This window comes from Carex rostrata, chromosome 23 (assembly GCF_964058835.1).
Source record: "Carex rostrata chromosome 23, lpCarRost1.2, whole genome shotgun sequence".
In the NCBI taxonomy this organism is placed as follows: Eukaryota; Viridiplantae; Streptophyta; class Magnoliopsida; order Poales; family Cyperaceae; genus Carex; species Carex rostrata.
In genome coordinates this window covers 6189694-6208173 of record NC_135940.1, presented here as the reverse complement: position 1 = coordinate 6208173, position 18480 = coordinate 6189694, and the positions used below count along the sequence as shown (strand labels likewise).

The 18480-nt window shown below is 33.4% G+C and overlaps 1 protein-coding gene across 1 annotated transcript; it reads left to right on the top strand.

The window, feature by feature from the left end:
• Window positions 1-13455: 13455 nt before the first annotated feature.
• On the top strand, window positions 13456-18207 carry GSO1 (Leucine-rich repeat transmembrane protein kinase). Its single transcript, XM_078325009.1, has 2 exons — window positions 13456-17204; window positions 17562-18207. Exons 1-2 carry the CDS (start codon window positions 13805-13807, stop codon window positions 17918-17920), a joined length of 3759 nt encoding a protein of 1252 aa, XP_078181135.1. The 5' UTR covers window positions 13456-13804; the 3' UTR covers window positions 17921-18207.
• Window positions 18208-18480: the final 273 nt, after the last annotated feature.

The window sequence follows — 18480 nt, the reverse complement described above, 5'->3', positions numbered from 1 at the left end:
AGCATGTATTAATTATTTTAGGATTTTAATCAGCTATTTTGGACCAAATTAGCTTGCAAAGATTTGATTTTGACATAAAAGATGTATAATTGATGTGCACGCGTTTGAGCGCTCAATGAACAATCCTTTTTCATACTCATCTTTCAAACAAATAAGGCCAAAATTGTACGAATTATTCTCAATTGACCAACCAAAATTAAAATGAAAATGTATTATTTGGGTTGAATTTTAAGACACTGCCAATCTGAAACTAGCAATTATAGTCACGTATATGGACAAGAAATAATGGGGAACACCAGTCTTTGTTGTTTCCTCATATTCAAAGAGTACAAATATATTAAATTTTGAGTTTTATGTAAATTTATTTCCTATTTGGCGGTAAACAATTGGTACAAAGTAGGCAGTGTGAACCTTGCATTTATTTCCCATATGTAAGACAGTTATCTTCGAAGATATGATTATCTTTGATGGGAGTATTATTGTGGATATCCGCACTCTGTTAAGCAATTTTATTCATGCTGTAAAAACAGATTCTAATAGTTAAACGACCATATAAGTTACCAACTAAAAACAATATATTCCTTGTAGTTCTTTTACCAGAAAAAAGATCAGAACGGTTGTATATATAATACTTAAACACCTAAACATCCAAATGATACAAGTATGTGTGCTATATTGCACAATACTAGTACCGGTACAAGTGTCCAAATCTCGACCAGCGATTATAGCCTACCAGTATAATACTGGTATCACCGTATCGGTACATCTGCCATAATATTTAGCCAATCAGATATACCTGCGCGAGCCTATAGAGCTCAACAATTAGTCAATTACTGACAAAACCTAATTTTTTTTTGTTTATTCCTGAACAAATTTATGAGTCCGTCCTTTTAGCCTGTCGTAAAATAAACATTAAAACTTAATTTGTTACCGACATATTCTTCAATTTTGCTTCTTCTTTTTCTATATGTTTTTGCATGTGAACGATCTTAGAGAAGGCCGACAGAAAACGATATCCTAAATTTTGTGGATTATTTCCTTGGTTGGTCAACTCAGAACTTGAATTGATGTGAAGTTTGGTCTGAATCTGAATAAAAATCCAAAATAATTAGGGAAGAAAATGGCATGGCCACTTGGCAGTTGTCTTTTGCTTTTGTTTTCGTATTCAATTTCATGAGACTTGTCTTGAAGCTTTGAACTTATCCCTGTACTCAATTTGTTCAGTAGTTCTCCCGTGCCAAGAGCCCAAGATCGCATTTTATTAAATATGTATTTTTGAAAACGAAAGTTTTAATGATAGTGTGAAAAGTGCTGTGTTGAAGAAAAGTTTAATTTGGATTTATATCTTTTTGTCAAATAAATACAAATTCTGTTTTTTGTAAGTTAGTAGAGGTGGTGCTGTAAAACTACTCTATTTTTTAAAACAAAATAGCTTTTTGCTTCTTTCTACATTAAATTGAGTGCCTGGCTTATTTAAGTACAATTTCAAGTGCCATGTTTTTTTTACCAAGAAGTAGGAACCAATTTCAACTATTTTTGTTTATTTTTGTTCTAAATAAAAGTAAATGACATAAATCACAATAAAAATACCCAAATTTTGTTTAGGTTTGAAACTAAGACAGTTCATGTTTTTAAAGAACATACATTTTAAGTTAAAATACCAAATAAATTACAATAAAAACACCTGATTCAACAAATTTAAGCACTTAACTATTTTTTAAGATCAAATAATGAATTGTTAATATTTAAACACTGAACATTTTACGCATAAACACCTTGCACTATCAAGTTTTAACGGTTTGCACTGTCTACTGTATGCTGAAGCGGACCCAGAATTTTCGAGGGAGGGGGGGGGGGGGGGGGGGGGCAAAAAAATATCAAATCGGGTTTAAATAGCTTATCAGATTTAAACCCATTAACTAATTGAGTACTCGATAAAAAAACAATGTTTGACTTATATTTTCCAATATCCTGACTTATAATTAATATTACCAATCATAATTCAAAAAATTTATTTTGATTTTAACACTAAATTTAACCCGAATTACAAATCAAATATCCAGAGGGGGACAAAAAAAATTTCAGGGAAGGGCAAAGTTGATCGGTACCAATCAATCACCACTAAAACTCGAAATCCAGGGGGGAATGGCTACCCCTGTGCTACAGTAGATCCGCCTCTGAATGTATGTATATATAGGTATAGACATCCATATATAATTAACGATTGATTAGAGTGACCTGTGGACGCGGGTTAAGTACGTACTGTATTTTCACATTTAATGATATGCTTACGGGTTTTTAATCAGAAAAAAAAAAAAGTACGTACGTGAATTTAAATGTGTAGTACAAACGCTGACATGCTTTTCACATTGTAGACTCCAAAATATACACTATTTATAGTAATATATAGTTAAGATGACGGATTTGAAAGATTGATCTCAGTTTTTTTTTAGCCGTTTACTTCTTAATTATAGTTTAATAATTAATTATGTTACTATTAGTATACTAGTAGATCAAAGTCGATGAATTATTAAGTGGGGCACTTGTAGGAGCGGAGCTAGACTTTCACAGACAAGAATGAGGTTAAATGTATAAAAATTTTCTACTGCGAATGGAGGTCAAATGTACACTGTTCACAGTATATTACTCTTAACTATATAAAAAATAGGGTATAAATACAAAAAAAATGGAAAATAAATAGGGGTCAATTGATCCCATTGCTTGAGGGTGGCTCCCCCACTGGGCACTTGTGAGATCACAGAAAAAAGCGCAAAGATTAGTGTGGCTTGACACTTAGACTTAAATCATAATACTGGCTCTGAGAGAAAAAATAATAATAATAATAATAATAATAAAGAGAGTCACATTTTGATCAGGTTTTGGGCATCATTATTTCACTTGTAAAAAGAAATCATAAATATTGATTTGATTAACATTTCTCTGTACTTGATATTTGATAATTAATTTATTTTAGTTATTTGTTTGAAAGTACTATGTAAGTGGCATGAGCATTTTCTCTCTTTGCTAATTCTAAAATTTTGATGGGTTTTACCATGTCAGTAAATTATAAATTTTAGAAATGAAAATATTCTGAAAATTAGTGTGGAAATGTTTATTAAATTAAATGACAAATAAATTCAATTTTCATAATTGATGGGAATATAGATGCCAGGAACTCGCTGCACAATTTGACTCCAGTGACAACCACAAAAGATCTGACGTGAAAAGGCGCTTTCTTCGCAATCCATCAGATCAGGTGTTTCCCCAGGACGATTCTCTACAATTGAGGTGGCACAAAATACAGTCCTCTCCAGTTAACAAAAAACTGGAGTCTCCATAACTTCGTTATTGCGTTTCATCAAAATGGCTCGAGGTTTTGAATTATAGAACAAGTTCGATAAATTCTACATAACAACTTAAAACTTAGTTTTTAAAAAAAAAATTTAATAGTATCATTTATTATTTTGAAAAATAATATTAGTCAACACTTTTGTTGATTGAAAGTGCTAAATTAATAAGAAAATTCGATAAAGGATAAAGATTTATCAAGACAAATATTCCATATATACTCAGATATAATAAATAACTTATCTTCAGATATATCTATAAATTTTAATTGTCGGTATCATAATTATCGCCAAGAAAAAAGGTCTCATCTTATATAGATAAAGAGGAATATAGGGAGTTCATATTTGCTGATAGTGTCAATTCTTATGATAAGATTTTTTTTTTTTTTCTATTTGAACTATATGATATAATAAAATACGTCATATCGATCCGTTGATGCCATTTAACAAAAGATCAACTTTATTATGACATTAGGAAATTACCACAATCATGTATTTTAAATCATACATCTCAAATCAATGAAGTAAGATTATCCGATCCAATTTGAGTACAACATTAAGGTCCTGATCGGCAGCAAAATGTAAGTTACTGTTCACATAGGGAAAAAAAATTCACTCGGATTGAATTTTTTTTTCCTCCACGTAAACAGTAATTTTCAGTTCAAAATTTTTTATTCCTATTCTCAATAGGGTTGCTGAACAAGGCCTAATAAGGCAGCAAGAGGAAGGGATTGATTGCAGGACATCTCCATTTTTTAAAAAATGGAAAGCACATATCCCAACAGTTTGTTGTTACTGCGCAATCAGAAAGTCTCTGATCACATGCAATTTTATGTCTGGTATGCCGGGACCAACCTAACATGACCCACTTTTTCCATATTTTTGATAATAGGTGAACTTTAGAAAATGATAGAAGCTTAAATCCTTTATCACATGTAATATGACCCAAACCTGAAGTTATTTCCAAAAGCAACTATCAATGTTTAAATTGTAGCCACCTTGTTTAGGTAGTTTCCATTTTGATTAATGTTTATTCTTCTAGCCAAGAAAGAAAGATAACAAAACTATCAATAATATGTTTTTTTTTTTTTTTTTACTTTTTATCATTAATGTTCCTTTTTTTTCTTACCAAACATATTTTACATTATATATTGCAAGTCTTTATTCAATCTTTTGTTCTTGAATATTCATAGTTCAGTGGTAATATAGCATGCCTTTTATACCGTTATTAATTAGAGGAGGGTTCAAATACCTCTATTCACATAAAAACAAAATCAAAATGTGATAATTTTTTATGGACACATAGAGAAAATAACATAGATCACATCCAACGGTTTTATTTTGACTTTTAAGTTTTAAACTTTGAGTATTTAAGTTTTTAAAAATAGAGGCATAATGGAGGTACAAAAAAATGGAGGCATTTGAATCCTCCTCTATTAATTAATACCTTTTGCAAGTTTCAAAATTGACATAGTTTTTCTGCTCCAATAATTGTCATATTTAAAAGAAAATAACCCAAAATAAAGTAAGAAAAAATATCTGTCATTTCTTTTGATTGATTTATTTCTGCTTGTTTTTTTTTTCACTGTAGTAACAACAAACAAGGCCCCATGGACAAGAAAAAGTGAAGCTAGAAGAGCATCTTTTGGCTTTAAAGCAAGCAGACGTAAAAAAGGTTTCAATGATTAGCAACTCATGAGAAAAAGGGTAGGATAAGAAGGGGAGAACACAAGAGCGGATACTTTACCAACCTCTTAATTTATCATTACCCATGCGTCGGTACTCGGTACTCGGTACGTACCAAAAGTTAAAATTAACCGAATTAATCTGTTTTTACTTGTACGCTTACAGGGTGGGTCAGTGTCAATGAAATATTTTTGCCTGTTTATCTGATATAAGATATGTATGGGTAAAATTTTTTTCCACTGGTTTATTGGATATAGATATGAGTAAGTTTATCTATTTTTTTTGTTAATTTATTGAAAAAATTATGGATAAAGATTATTTTGTATCCGTTATTTTATATGACAATTATAAATAAAATAAAATTATATATAAGTAGGGGTGCACAAAAAGCTGGTAGCTCGTGGTTCGATTGAGTTTGATTTGAAAAAAATAATAGGTTCGAAGCGAATCAAATCAGTTCGGTTCTGAAACGATTCAAACTCAGTTCGGTTCGAATTGAACTCGAACTGAGTCTAGCTTGGTTCAAAACTCTTCTTTTTAGTTCTAAACCATACTTCAATTTCAAACCAGTTCGGTTCAAAACTAGTTCGAATCACACCGAATCAAATTCAAATTCTTCTTTTCAGTTCAAAACCCTGCTTTAATTTCGAACCTAGTTGGAACTCGAACTTAATTAAGTTTAATTTAGTTCAATTTCTTTGTAGTCCTATACATAAATATATATTTATACAGATATCGTGAGACATGCCTTGTATGATATAGTTTTATCTATGATCCAAATATATATGAATATGATATAACTCTAAATTTAATTTTTGATACATTTTTTCTTTTCTTTTTTCTCTTGCTTTGAATTTTTTTTCAAGCAGTGCCAATAACACTTTTTTATTTGTTTATTCGATACATGTCGTGTTTGATAAGATGGTTACGAATAATTTTTTTGTTAGTTTATTGGATATGAATATAATTTTTTTTTTTAAGGTCGATAGATATGAATATGAAAATAATTCCACCCGACCCGTGTCGTACCAGTAGATACCCCTATTCGGGTCTTATAACTACCGTCAGATTTTATAATTGGTTAATATGTACAACATGTCAGCCTTCATAAAAGTGATTACAACAGATCTTCTATTTCAAGTACTCGTTAGATCTTTTCAAGTACTGAAGAAAGATACAAATCTATGAGTGAGTCTATGGTACTATGCATATTACGATTTGTTACCGTGCTATGGCTCTATATTTGAGTTTTCAAATTCTAACGGTCGATCCGAACCGTTCATCTTGTTCTCCATATTAATATGTGTTTGGAGACCAAATTTTACATTTTTTTTAAATTTTTTTACTATTTTTTTAGATTTATTGAAAATCACTGTTTTTGGATGGTCCAGAATTTTCAGATCAAGTGATTTTCTAAATATCTAAAAAAATAGTAAATTTTTTTTAAAAAATGTAAAATTTGGTCTCCAAACACATATTAATATGGAGAACAAGATGAACGGTTCGGATCGACCGTTAGGATTTGAAAACTCGAATATAGAGCCGTAACACGGTAACAACCCGTGATATGCATAGTACCATAGACTCACTCCAAATCTATTGTGCAAGGTCAACTTCAGATTTAGACTATTTTTTCAAAGTTCAGATAATCTTTATTCTTGAATTGGATATATATAGGTTCGAAGTTCGGTTCCTTTTATATATAGTTTATTGGATTAATTAGATTTGAGACTTGGGTAATTTCGAACTTGCATTCATAATGAAATTAAATTTGAAAATAACAACAGAGTTCCTTCAACTTGGAATTGGGTCATAAGTTTGGGTAGAGAAAGTGAGAAATAAATCTGCTGTGATTCTTTAAAATCACATGTACACTGTCATTTTAAATTCACTCATTCATCTGTTTTGAGATTTGTACATAAAATTAATTGTTTTTGAGATTTGTACATTTCAAAGTGAATTTAGAATAACAGATCCATGTGATTTCAAAAAATCACAGCAGATTTTATTTTCAGAGAGAGAGAGAGCTAGAGAGAGAATCATGTTGGTTGGGTCGGGTTCAGATTTTGATTTAGTTTAAATTGCTAGGTAATTCTGATTTGAATCTTGTTTATCTCAACTTAATAGTTGAATTGGTTTTGATAGGTGATATAGTTGGATAAGGCTAAGGTGTTATGGGTTGCATAGAGACCTACGATGCTACGGCTCAATATTCGAGTTTTCAAAATTTAAACGGTCGATCCGAACCGTTCATTTTGTTCTTCATATTAATATGTGTTTGGAGACCAAATTTTACATTTTTTGGAAATTATTTACTATTTTTTTAGATAGGTAGAAAATCAGTTAATCTAAAAAATTCTGCACCATTCAGATATTTGATTTTCTACCTATCTAAAAAAATAGTAAAAACTTTCCAGAAAATGTAAAATTTAGTCTCCAAACACATATTAATATGGAGAACAAGATGAACGGTTCGGATCGACCGTTTGGATTTTGAAAATTCGAATATTGAGCCGTAGCACCGTAGGTCGCTATGCAACCCATAGCACCTTAACCTTACCCAATATAGTTTGTGTTCGATAATTTTCACGTGTAGAATGTCTGGAATGTGCTTCATCGTATTGAGTTAGAATTTTGCATATTCTAATTGCAATGAGTTAATATTTAATTGTTTATAATTATATACAATTAGCTAATTCATGTTTTCTAATGAATTACTTTTTACTAAAAACTTTGCATACTAAATGAAAATAATAGCATCTAAAAAATACCGGAGTGTAACAGAGTCCTTAAAAAAAAATACTAAAAATATGACGTAATATTGAACGACTTTGTGTTTTCTCTTATGGGTTTTTCCCTTGAATTTTATATATAAAACAAAAAAAAACATTAATGGTATTTATATTACAATAGTAAGAAAAAAAAAATATGAAGACGACACGATGGACAATATATATACTCTTTATGAAGGAGTTCCGTGTTTGAAATCTAATAATAAAAAAGTTTTTTTGTGGATATTTAAAATTGACAAGTTTGATCTTCCTATTTATCTTTCAAAAATTGCATATCAAACGAAAAGACTATTTTGTGAATACTTTTGTCATCTAATGTCTTGTTGTTCTATTAACAGGATGGTTTTAGAATGATATGAACAAGCCAATTTATATCATTGGTTTGAACTTCCATAAACACTTTAGGAAAAAGAAGAATCTGTAAATGTCACATAAATTATTATGAGTATGAGAGAAATTTGTAAATGTCACATATTTAAAATCCGATGTGTTATCACTGAAAATGAATATTTGAACTAAAGGGGACTAAGATCCCCAATGATTTCAAACACTTCATTTTTATTCTTTCGATTTTTATTTTTATTTTTACAAGAGTTATTTTTTATTTTATTCATTCAGTCCTTTAATCTCAATTTTCTGATTCCACCTCAGCATACCATTTTTAAAAAATGTCAAACTCTCTTAGAAAAAATAATAATGTAGACAAATCGAATACCTTACAGGTGCCAGTAGGGAAGCCACAGTAGCCTTTTTAAGTCTAAAAACATAACTTTACATATACTTCCAGGAGAGTTTACTTTGGCATAATAATTAGGAGACTTTAGCACAAAACAACGCTACACAAACCTGATTTTAAACGAGCTTATTGCAAGAATATAGCATTGCTACGGGTACCCAATAGATGCATATCGATTTGGAAAGATTGTTTTTTTCGACATTATTTTTTCTTTTCTTTTAATAGCTTACCTTAATTGCTTGAACATTGTACTTTCTGTTCGTTTACTGCATTTGTGGCTTGTGAATTCTGAAATGTTTTTTTTTTTTTTAGCAATTCAACAAAATATACAAATACGAGTTTTTTTTTTTTATCAAAATAGCAATAAACAATTTTTACATCCATATACCAATAAACAATTTTCTCAATTGCTCTTTCTTTCTTGTAATTTTCTCAATTATTTTTACATCCAGTACATATTTATATTTATGCATATACCAATAAACAATTTTATATCCAATGGAGTCCGCCTACACGACTTATAAAAGTATATCATGATATATGCTTTTATAAGTCATATATACATTTTCAAAGTCCAAAATTCGAATCAATTAACATGATCTTCATATTAAAATGTGCTTGGAGACCAAATTTACATTTTTTTTTGGAAACTTTTACTATTATTTTTACAATATTTTTAAAATGAAGATTTTTCAAAAAATAATAATGCATTACAATGCGTAAAATATTTTTTGACTACTTGACTTGTTACTAAATAAATTCATAATTTTTTTTTTATATGTAAACGAAGCTCTCAAGTAGGAGACGGTTTGAACGGTTCAAATAAGTTGTTTGTATTTTGAAAACATATATATTGTGATAAAAAATATTCCATAATGATCATTATGCATTAGCATATAACAATAAAAAGTTGGTATAAATAAGGGTTAAGAATAGCTCAAAAATATTCTATAATGATCATTGTTCATGAACTAAATAGAGCGAGATCAAAGATTGAATTATAATTGTGAAAAAACTAATTAACACATAAGAAAATAAAAAATAAAAAAACACGCATAAAATCAACCAAATCTGAATCGTTCGATCCGAACGATGCACAATCTGAAAACAAAACCTATAAGATGGTTCTGAAGTGATCAACTATACATTACTATGGTTATCACCAGCCTTTACAAGAATGAGATACTTTTCGCGAGGATAAAAAAATGACTTTTTGCGAGGATAAAAATGTGACTTTTTATGACAGATTACTTTCATTGTTCAGTTTTTTTCTTTTTGCGACGGACGACCATCATAAATGCACTTTTTCTCTCGAAAAAAGTGTGTGTATATATAATGTATAGATGTTGATGCAGATTTATAAGGTTGTGATAACGGTGTTACTGTATCAATTTTAATAATGCAATGAAAAAATTAGCCTAATTGAGTCGTTGATACATTCTTATCCGCTCTCCCCACTAGGTTGAGAAATGCCTCACAAAAGGACACTTGGGTTTGGTGGTTCAACAGTTCAACTCCAATTTGTGTCCTAATTCTTCTTAGTTTACCAAATTTAAAAAGCTTGGCACTGCTGAAAAAGAGGAATAACACAGAAAATTATTGTTTGGAATAACTCGGGAAGAATAAGTTGGGTGTTTGTTTTATTCTACGGAATCACACGGAGGATTGAGCGTTTGACCATGCACCCGTGACCCCAATATTAAATTCAGCCTGATTTGGTTTGAAAAAATGGTACTTGTGTTCTCGGTTTGGTTGTATTGATGATGTAAGGTTACCACAGCAAAAACAGTGTGGACTTTTATGTACAAAAATGTTTAGATTTTTCTTATTTTTAAGAAAAATAACTTCATTATTAAAGTTCATATGTAACAAATTTTTTAACCGAATCTTTATATTTTTTAATGTTAAAAAAATAATAAAAGCTTAAAAAGAAGGACCGACAAAAAAAATAATGGGATAAAAACATCATATCAGATTTTATTTTTTTTATTCTATAACTGTGTCCAATGTCTTTACAAGTTTCAAAATTTACAATCAACATTCACCCCAGTAAGACCATTAAACTTGTTGAAATAAAAAAAGGACCATAAAACTTGTGGTTTTAAGGAGATATTATCAGAAATGGCCCTCAAAATTTCGAACAAATCTGCTCAATTCGAATAAATGTTGTAGATTTGTAGCACTAGATAGAATCAATTTGAATCATACGTACAATCTCAGTTGGATTTTGTGAAGTAATTTCACTTTCTGTTTTCTACCATAGAACCCCAGCTAAGAGCCGGGTGTGTATTGGAGATATGTTGGAGGTTATATGTTGTTGGCGCGTAGCAAAGAATGCCCCACATCAGCAAAACAAAACAGAAGATCTGACAATATTGTGTCCGACGTAGTTGACTCCTGCTACAACATAATTGTTAACCATCTCCGTACCTAACCCCTCTCAAAGCACCAACTACCATAATACAAGGTCTGCTACTGCTCCACTCGTACTTAATTCGTTACCATTGTTTCCGTTTTTTTTTTTCTACCACCCTCAGAAATCAGAATTAAATGAATACCACCCGAATAATCAGATTTCAGATTCCGCCACGTTCGCACTATGGATTTGCGGACGGATCGCCAACCCGTTCGCGAAATGGATCTGCGAACTGACCCGCTCGCGTGACCCGTTCGCATCGTGCATCTACGCACCGACCTGTGGATCTGTGCACTGATACGCTCGCTTTGACCCGCTCGCGTCATGACCAGCTCGAGTGACCCGTTCGTACTGTGGATCTGCGCACCGACCCGTTCGCACCGTGGATCTGCGGACGGGTCAACCCGTTCACAGATCCACGGTGCGAACGTGGCAGAATCTGAAATCTGATTATTCGGGTGGTGTTTATTTAATTCTGATTTCTAAGGGTGGTAGGAAAAAAAAAACGGCCATTGTTTGCAATTGTTATAATTGCAGTTGCAGCACGGCAATAAATGGAACTTGAACTATTTATTATTAAACAGAGTAGGTTTGCCATATGGACCCTCAAAATGCTACTGTACATGTATTGAACAAATAAACAAAAAGGAGAATTGCATATATACCTTTTAAAACCTCAACAATTCATAATACCATATTTACACTTATAAAAATAGAACTCTCATAATTGTCCTTCTAAATTTTCAAATTACATAATGTTCCTCCAAAATTATAAATATTATAATAATCCATAAAGAGCAAAAGAGTAAGGCTTATTATACATTGCAATGCATAGACATTTTTATACATTGGACTATAAATCACCGGATTCAAAGTCCAAATAATCGATCCAAACCATTCATCTTGTCCTCCATATTAATATGTGTTTGGAGACCAAATTTGATTTTTTTTTTTTGGAAATTTTTTACTATTTTTTTAGATTTATCGAAAATCATTATTTTTCAGACAAATCTGAACCATAAAAATAGCGATTTTCAATAAATCTAAAAAAGTAGTAAAAAATTTCCAAAAAATATAAATTTGGTCTTTAAACACATATTAATATGGAGAACAAGATGAACGGTTTGGATCGGTTATTTGGACTTTGAACGGTTTATAAGGATTCTATCATAGTATGAATTTTAGGGGGAGAACTGCATGATCCTGAAAATTTTATAAAACCTAGAAAAAGAAGTTATATACATCTATATATAACATAGGCTACCTAAATTAATTTAGTAAATAAATTTATGAGAGATCCAGATCCAAATGGTGAATCAAGGTTTTCTATGAAAAACTTTTAAAATGTATTATAGTTATAAGCAGCAATCTTTTAGAAAACATTTAACAATTGAGAGTCATTTAACAGTTTAATCTATTTGAACACTTTTTAACTACATTAACGACGATGTCTCTTTAGAAAATTTTAACGCTAGAGAGTCTATAAAATAGTCAAACGGTTTAATTACAAGTCTACATGTGTCTTTTAAGAACTTGGTTCTAACTTGTCAACACACAGGTGCCATGAAATTTTATCATGTATACAATTTGAATTACTGCTGATAAATCTTTTTGCTTAACTAGAAATATAGCGTAAAATATACTATTTGAGTATATTTGAATAATGCTGTAAATTTCTTTGCTGCATGTAAAAATAATACTATATGAGTATGTTTGAAATTTTATCATGTAAAATTGATTTATTGTTGGTAAATCTTTTTGCTGATAACTAGCAATATAGTGTAAAAATAGTACTTTTTGAGTAAATTAGAATAATGCAAGAGAATACTGAACTAACAATATGATGAAACTTTTACTCAAATATGATTCAAAATAATACAAATATTTTTATTTGAATTTATAACTTAGAATAATATTTATGAGAGGAAAACAGACTCGACTATTTTAGCGAAAAGTTGAGTTAATATTTTGATACATCAGTTCATTTTTTTTGAAAGCTAAATAAATAGAGGAGTGATAACTAAACTCTTTATCTACACAGTTTATCTGCATCAAAAAAATATCTTTGTACTTCTCTCATAAAATATTTATACTTGATGATAAAAATGTTCATACCTTGCGTTTCCATAATTGAAACTTCAAAAACAATACATCTACTTACTCAACCAAGTTTTTATTTAAATTTCTTATGATCATTAGGAAAAAAAAAAGGTGACAGATACTTTATATATTTGATATAAATACAAATAATTTTTACGATATAAATACTTTTCAGAGTGCTGATAAGAAAAATATATAATAGAGTGCAGAAAATAATTTTGTAACAAAATAATAATATTATTTAAAAAGTAAATCAACTTTTAAGAATCCGAACATACCGTAGAAAGCGCAACAGTATCTAGTGTATGTATAAATGTCCCAATAAAGGAACCCAACTGCTCTCTTTCACAGACACTCTTTCTTTGACAGAGCAACTTGGCTTCTCTTCTCTTCTCTCTCTCGTCATCCGAGAAGATCCCAACTGCTATTGCTCTCTCATCATAAAAATCCCTCCAAATCTTCTCTTCCTTTCTGGTTTCCCCTCTCTCTCTTTCCCAAAACAAAGCATCTCTGTTTTCCTTTAGGCCTGAGGCTTCCTTGGGAATGCGCGGTGTCATTTAATTCTTCCTTCTCTCTCCTCTTTAAATCTCTCCCGATTTAATAGCAGCAAAACCCAATGCGACAACACAGACCTCTTCTCCATAATTCCCATGCACGCATGCCTCTCTCTCCTACTTTCTCCCTCTAGCTAAAACACAAGAGTACACATTACTCAACAGCTACAACAATGGCGAGCTTGTCTTTTCGGATTTTCTCATTATGGTTACTAGCAACCATGTTTCTCCTCTCGGCACCACCAGTGAAATCCCAAATGGAGACTCTGCTTGAAGTGAAGAAGGCTTTCAAAGAAGACCCATTAAACTATCTCTCCGACTGGTCCAGTAAAAACCCGGTTTATTGTTCCTGGACCGGGGTCACATGTGATGTGACCGGTTCAGATGTAGTTGGGCTTAACTTGTCGGCTGGTGCACTCACCGGTTCAGTACCGGCATCTCTGTCCCAACTCACCCAACTACAGTTCATTGATCTCTCTTCAAACCAGCTTACTGGTATCATACCGGTTCAGCTCACATCCCTAACCTCTCTATCTGTACTGCTTCTATACTCAAACCAACTATCCGGTATGATACCAAGAGAAATTGGCAAGCTCTCCAGTCTTCAAATCCTCCGGCTAGGCGACAATGCCGGTCTCTCTGGTACGATACCAGACTCGATAGGAGATTTGCACAACTTGACAGTTCTTGGTCTTGCATTTTGCAATCTTACTGGTATAATACCAAGCCGGCTTGGCTGGTTGACACAGCTGGAAAACTTGGCTCTACACCAGAACCAGCTCGAGGGGCCCATACCACCTGGAATTGGCAATTTTTCGAATCTTGTTGCACTCAGATTGGGACAAAACCGGCTTAATGGGTCCATACCATCAGAAATCGGCAGTCTGTCAAATCTTCAAGTACTCAATTTGGCAAATAACTCGCTCGAAAGCACCATACCAGATCAGCTCGGTCAATTGGTACAACTCAACTACCTCAATTTCATGGCAAACCAGCTAACTGGTACCATCCCCAGTTCTCTCTCCAATTTGAGCAACCTTGAAATTCTCGACTTGTCGGTAAATAATCTCCAAGGAGAGTTACCAGCCGGGTTTTCTCAGTTGAACCAACTCAGGTTTCTTGTGTTGTCTCAAAACAACCTCTCTGGTTCGGTACCGGATACACTATGCAACAATGCAACAAGCATGGAGCACTTAATGCTATCTACCAACAACTTCTCCGGTGAAATACCGGCTGGGTTAACTGAATGCCATGCTCTACAGCAATTGGATTTGGCTAATAATAGCTTGTCTGGTACAATACCGCCGCAGCTTGGTGAGTTATATAACCTTACTGACTTGTTGTTAAATAACAACAGTTTGTCGGGCCCGGTACCGCACGAGTTATTCAACCTTATCAATCTGAAAACCTTGTCTCTGTACCACAACTTGTTAAGTGGTGAATTACCAAATGATATAGGCCGGTTAGAGAATCTGGAGACCCTCTACATTTATGAGAATCAATTCACTGGCCCAATACCGGAATCAATTGGCAACTGTACCAATTTACAGATGATCGATTTTTTTGGTAACAATTTTAACGGTACAATCCCACCGACCTTTGGTCAACTAAAGCAGCTCAACTTGTTGCATGTGAGACAAAATTCTCTCTCGGGTCCAATGCCACCTGAGTTAGGGTTTTGCCGGGAGTTGGCCATTCTTGACTTGGCCGACAATCAAATCTCCGGTATAATACCAACCACTTTTGGCATGTTACATTCACTTGAACAGTTCATGTTGTACAACAACTCACTTGAAGGTCCAATACCTGATTCCATGATCAATTGCCGAAACATCACCCGTGTGAACCTATCGAACAATAAGCTCAACGGAAGCATCCTTCCTTTGTGTGGATCCCACAATCTCCTCTCTTTTGATGTTACAAATAATTTGTTCGATGGAGAAATCCCGACTCAGTTGGGGAACTCACCAGCACTTGAAAGAATCCGACTTGCGAAAAACCGACTTATAGGCTCAATACCCAAATCTTTCGGAGATATCTCTTCTCTCTTCCTTCTTGACCTATCCTTGAATTTTCTAACTGGTGAAGTACCAAATGAACTCTCTTCATGTACCGGTCTCAGCCTCATTGTGCTGGATCACAACCAATTGACCGGTACAGTACCTGATTGGCTAGGGAACTTGCCTCAACTGGGACGGTTAACCATGTCATCCAATTCTCTATCAGGGCCCATTCCAGATTCCCTTTTCAATTGCTCCAAGTTGTTAAAACTCTCTCTTGATGGAAATAACCTGAATGGTACACTCTCTCCTTTAGTGGGCAGTCTTACATCCCTAAATGTGCTTAACCTTGGAATGAACCAACTGTCAGGTGAAATACCGACTTCAATTGGGAAACTATCAAATCTTTATGAATTAGACCTTTCTCATAACCTATTTTCCGGTGAAATGCCGTCTGAGCTTGGCCAATTACAAGAACTTCAAAGTGTGTTAGACCTTAGTATGAATAATTTAACCGGGGCAATCCCGCCTTCTTTTGGGTCACTCTCCAAGCTTGAAAATTTAAACCTTTCGCACAACTCACTGACCGGCGGGGTCCCAGCACAAATTGGCCAGATGGGTAGCCTAGTGAGTCTAGACCTATCGAATAACAATCTCGAAGGAAAATTAGACAACCGGCTCTCTCACTGGCCAGCGGGGTCATTTTCTGGTAACATTGATCTATGTGGGGGCCCTTTGGAGTCTTGTACATCAAGTACTTCAAACTCTCATGGCTCGGCACTACACTCCGCTTCCATAGCAGTCATCTCAGCCACTGTAACCCTAGCAATTTTACTTTTAATAATTGCACTTGGTTTCTCACTAAGGCACCGGTATTTAAAAAGAAAATCTAGTGAAGTGAATTGTGCATTTTCTTCAAGCTCTGCAAGCACGAATAGGCAGCTGATCATCAAGGGTTCAGCTCGGCGTGATTTTAAATGGGACACAATAATGGAGGCTACTGGCAATCTAAGCGATGAATTTGCGATTGGGTCGGGAGGGTCTGGTACAGTTTACAAGGCCGAATTACCAACCGGTGAGACCGTGGCGGTCAAAAGAATTGAGAAGTTTGATAGAGACTCACTATTTTTCCATGACAAGAGTTTTGCTAGAGAGGTGAAAATACTTGGACGAACCCGGCACCGTCATTTGGTGAAACTGCTAGGTTTCATAAGTAATGGAGAGGGAGCAAATTTGTTGGTCTATGAGTACATGGAGAACGGTAGTCTGTTTGATTGGCTGCATGAGCCAGCAACAGGCCTAAAACGAAAGAGACATTTAGGATGTGAAGCCCGGCTAAAAATTGCGCTTGGGTTGGCAAAAGGGGTGGAATATTTGCACCATGACTGTGTGCCAAGGATAGTGCATCGTGACATTAAGTCGAGCAATGTTTTATTGGATGGGGATATGGAGGCACATTTAGGGGATTTCGGCCTTGCGAAGGCGGTTTTTGAGGGTAGGAGTGGTGCCGATTCGAATGGATGCACTGATACTGGGTCTTGCTTCGCTGGTACCTATGGATACATCGCTCCTGGTATGTTAACTATAATACCTGTTAATAGTGTTAATTAGCACCTTTTTTTTATAAGTAGTAACATGTTTTTATGTTATGGTGTCAAAATCATAAATAATTTGGTTCCATCAATTTGGAATATAATGATGCTTGAGGAATAATTAACACTTAATAATTGGCCTAGGATGAGACTAGCAAGTCAATGAAGTTTATGGGGTCTGTCTCCTGTAGTACAACAATGTGGACCCACAAATAAGTGACTATATCTAGAATATCTTAGCAGAATGACCTAATACCTAGGCCCAAATAATATTTTGCATAGTGTAAAACCTTGAATTAATTAATACTAATGCCTAATTATTTGTAAAACATTGGCAGAGTGTGCTTATACTCTGAAGGCCACAGACAAGAGTGACGTGTACAGCATGGGGATAGTGTTAATGGAACTCGTGACGGGTCACATTCCAACAGATAAGAAATTTACTGGCGACATGGACATGGTGAGGTGGGTTCAAACACTCACTAGTTCACCAGCTCCGTTACGAGATGAATTATTTGATGGAGCACTAAAGCCACTCACTCAAAACGAAGAATCGTCCATGTTAGAAGTACTTGACATCGCCTTACAGTGTACTTGTGCTGCACCGACAGAGCGGCCAAGTTCTAGAAAGGTTTCAGACCTGTTGCTACATGTTTTGCTCAAGATTCATAGAATTGGGTCTATGAAGAAGATGTGAGGTCGTTTTGTGGTTTTGAAAGTGAGAAAGGTAGGTTTTTTAGGGGGTGAATAGGAAATTAATACTTGAAATTTTATGTTTTTTTTTTTTTTTTGTGTAATTGTGAAATTGGTAGTGTTTAGGCCTTTTAAGATACATCTAAAAGAAATAAAAAGAAAAAAAGCTTAAGAGATGTAAGTGTTTCTTTAGTAATTTATTTGCTTTTTAAAAGTGGGCTATTGGTTTGCTGATGATTTTTGTGTGTATATATATATAATGTGACAGTTGTGAAATTAAATTAAAGTTTTCTTTCTACCGACATGCTTTCAATTCGGCTGATTGAGCCGAAAATGGGCTCAAATTTGTGTCAATTCGAATTTCAGTTAAATCCATCAACATGTTGGTTTACATTTACAAAAATTGCTCATGTATTTAATTCATAATTTTTATTACTGATGGGTCTCTTAAATTCAGCTTTTGTGAAGAGGGGAGTCAAGAACAAACTGGACTTCTATAAAATTCTATTAATCCCACAGAAACTAGAAAACCAGAATACCAGACTCCTTGCAATTAATCAAAAA

What these genes read in the sequence shown, in the direction of transcription:
- GSO1 (XM_078325009.1), top strand. Translation starts at nt 13,805, where the DNA reads ATGGCGAGCTTGTCTTTTCGGATTTTCTCATTATGGTTACTAGCAACC. An exon ending in CTATGGATACATCGCTCCTG is followed by an intron (nt 17,205 to 17,561) that starts GTATGTTAACTA and finishes AAACATTGGCAG; the next exon opens with AGTGTGCTTATACTCTGAAG.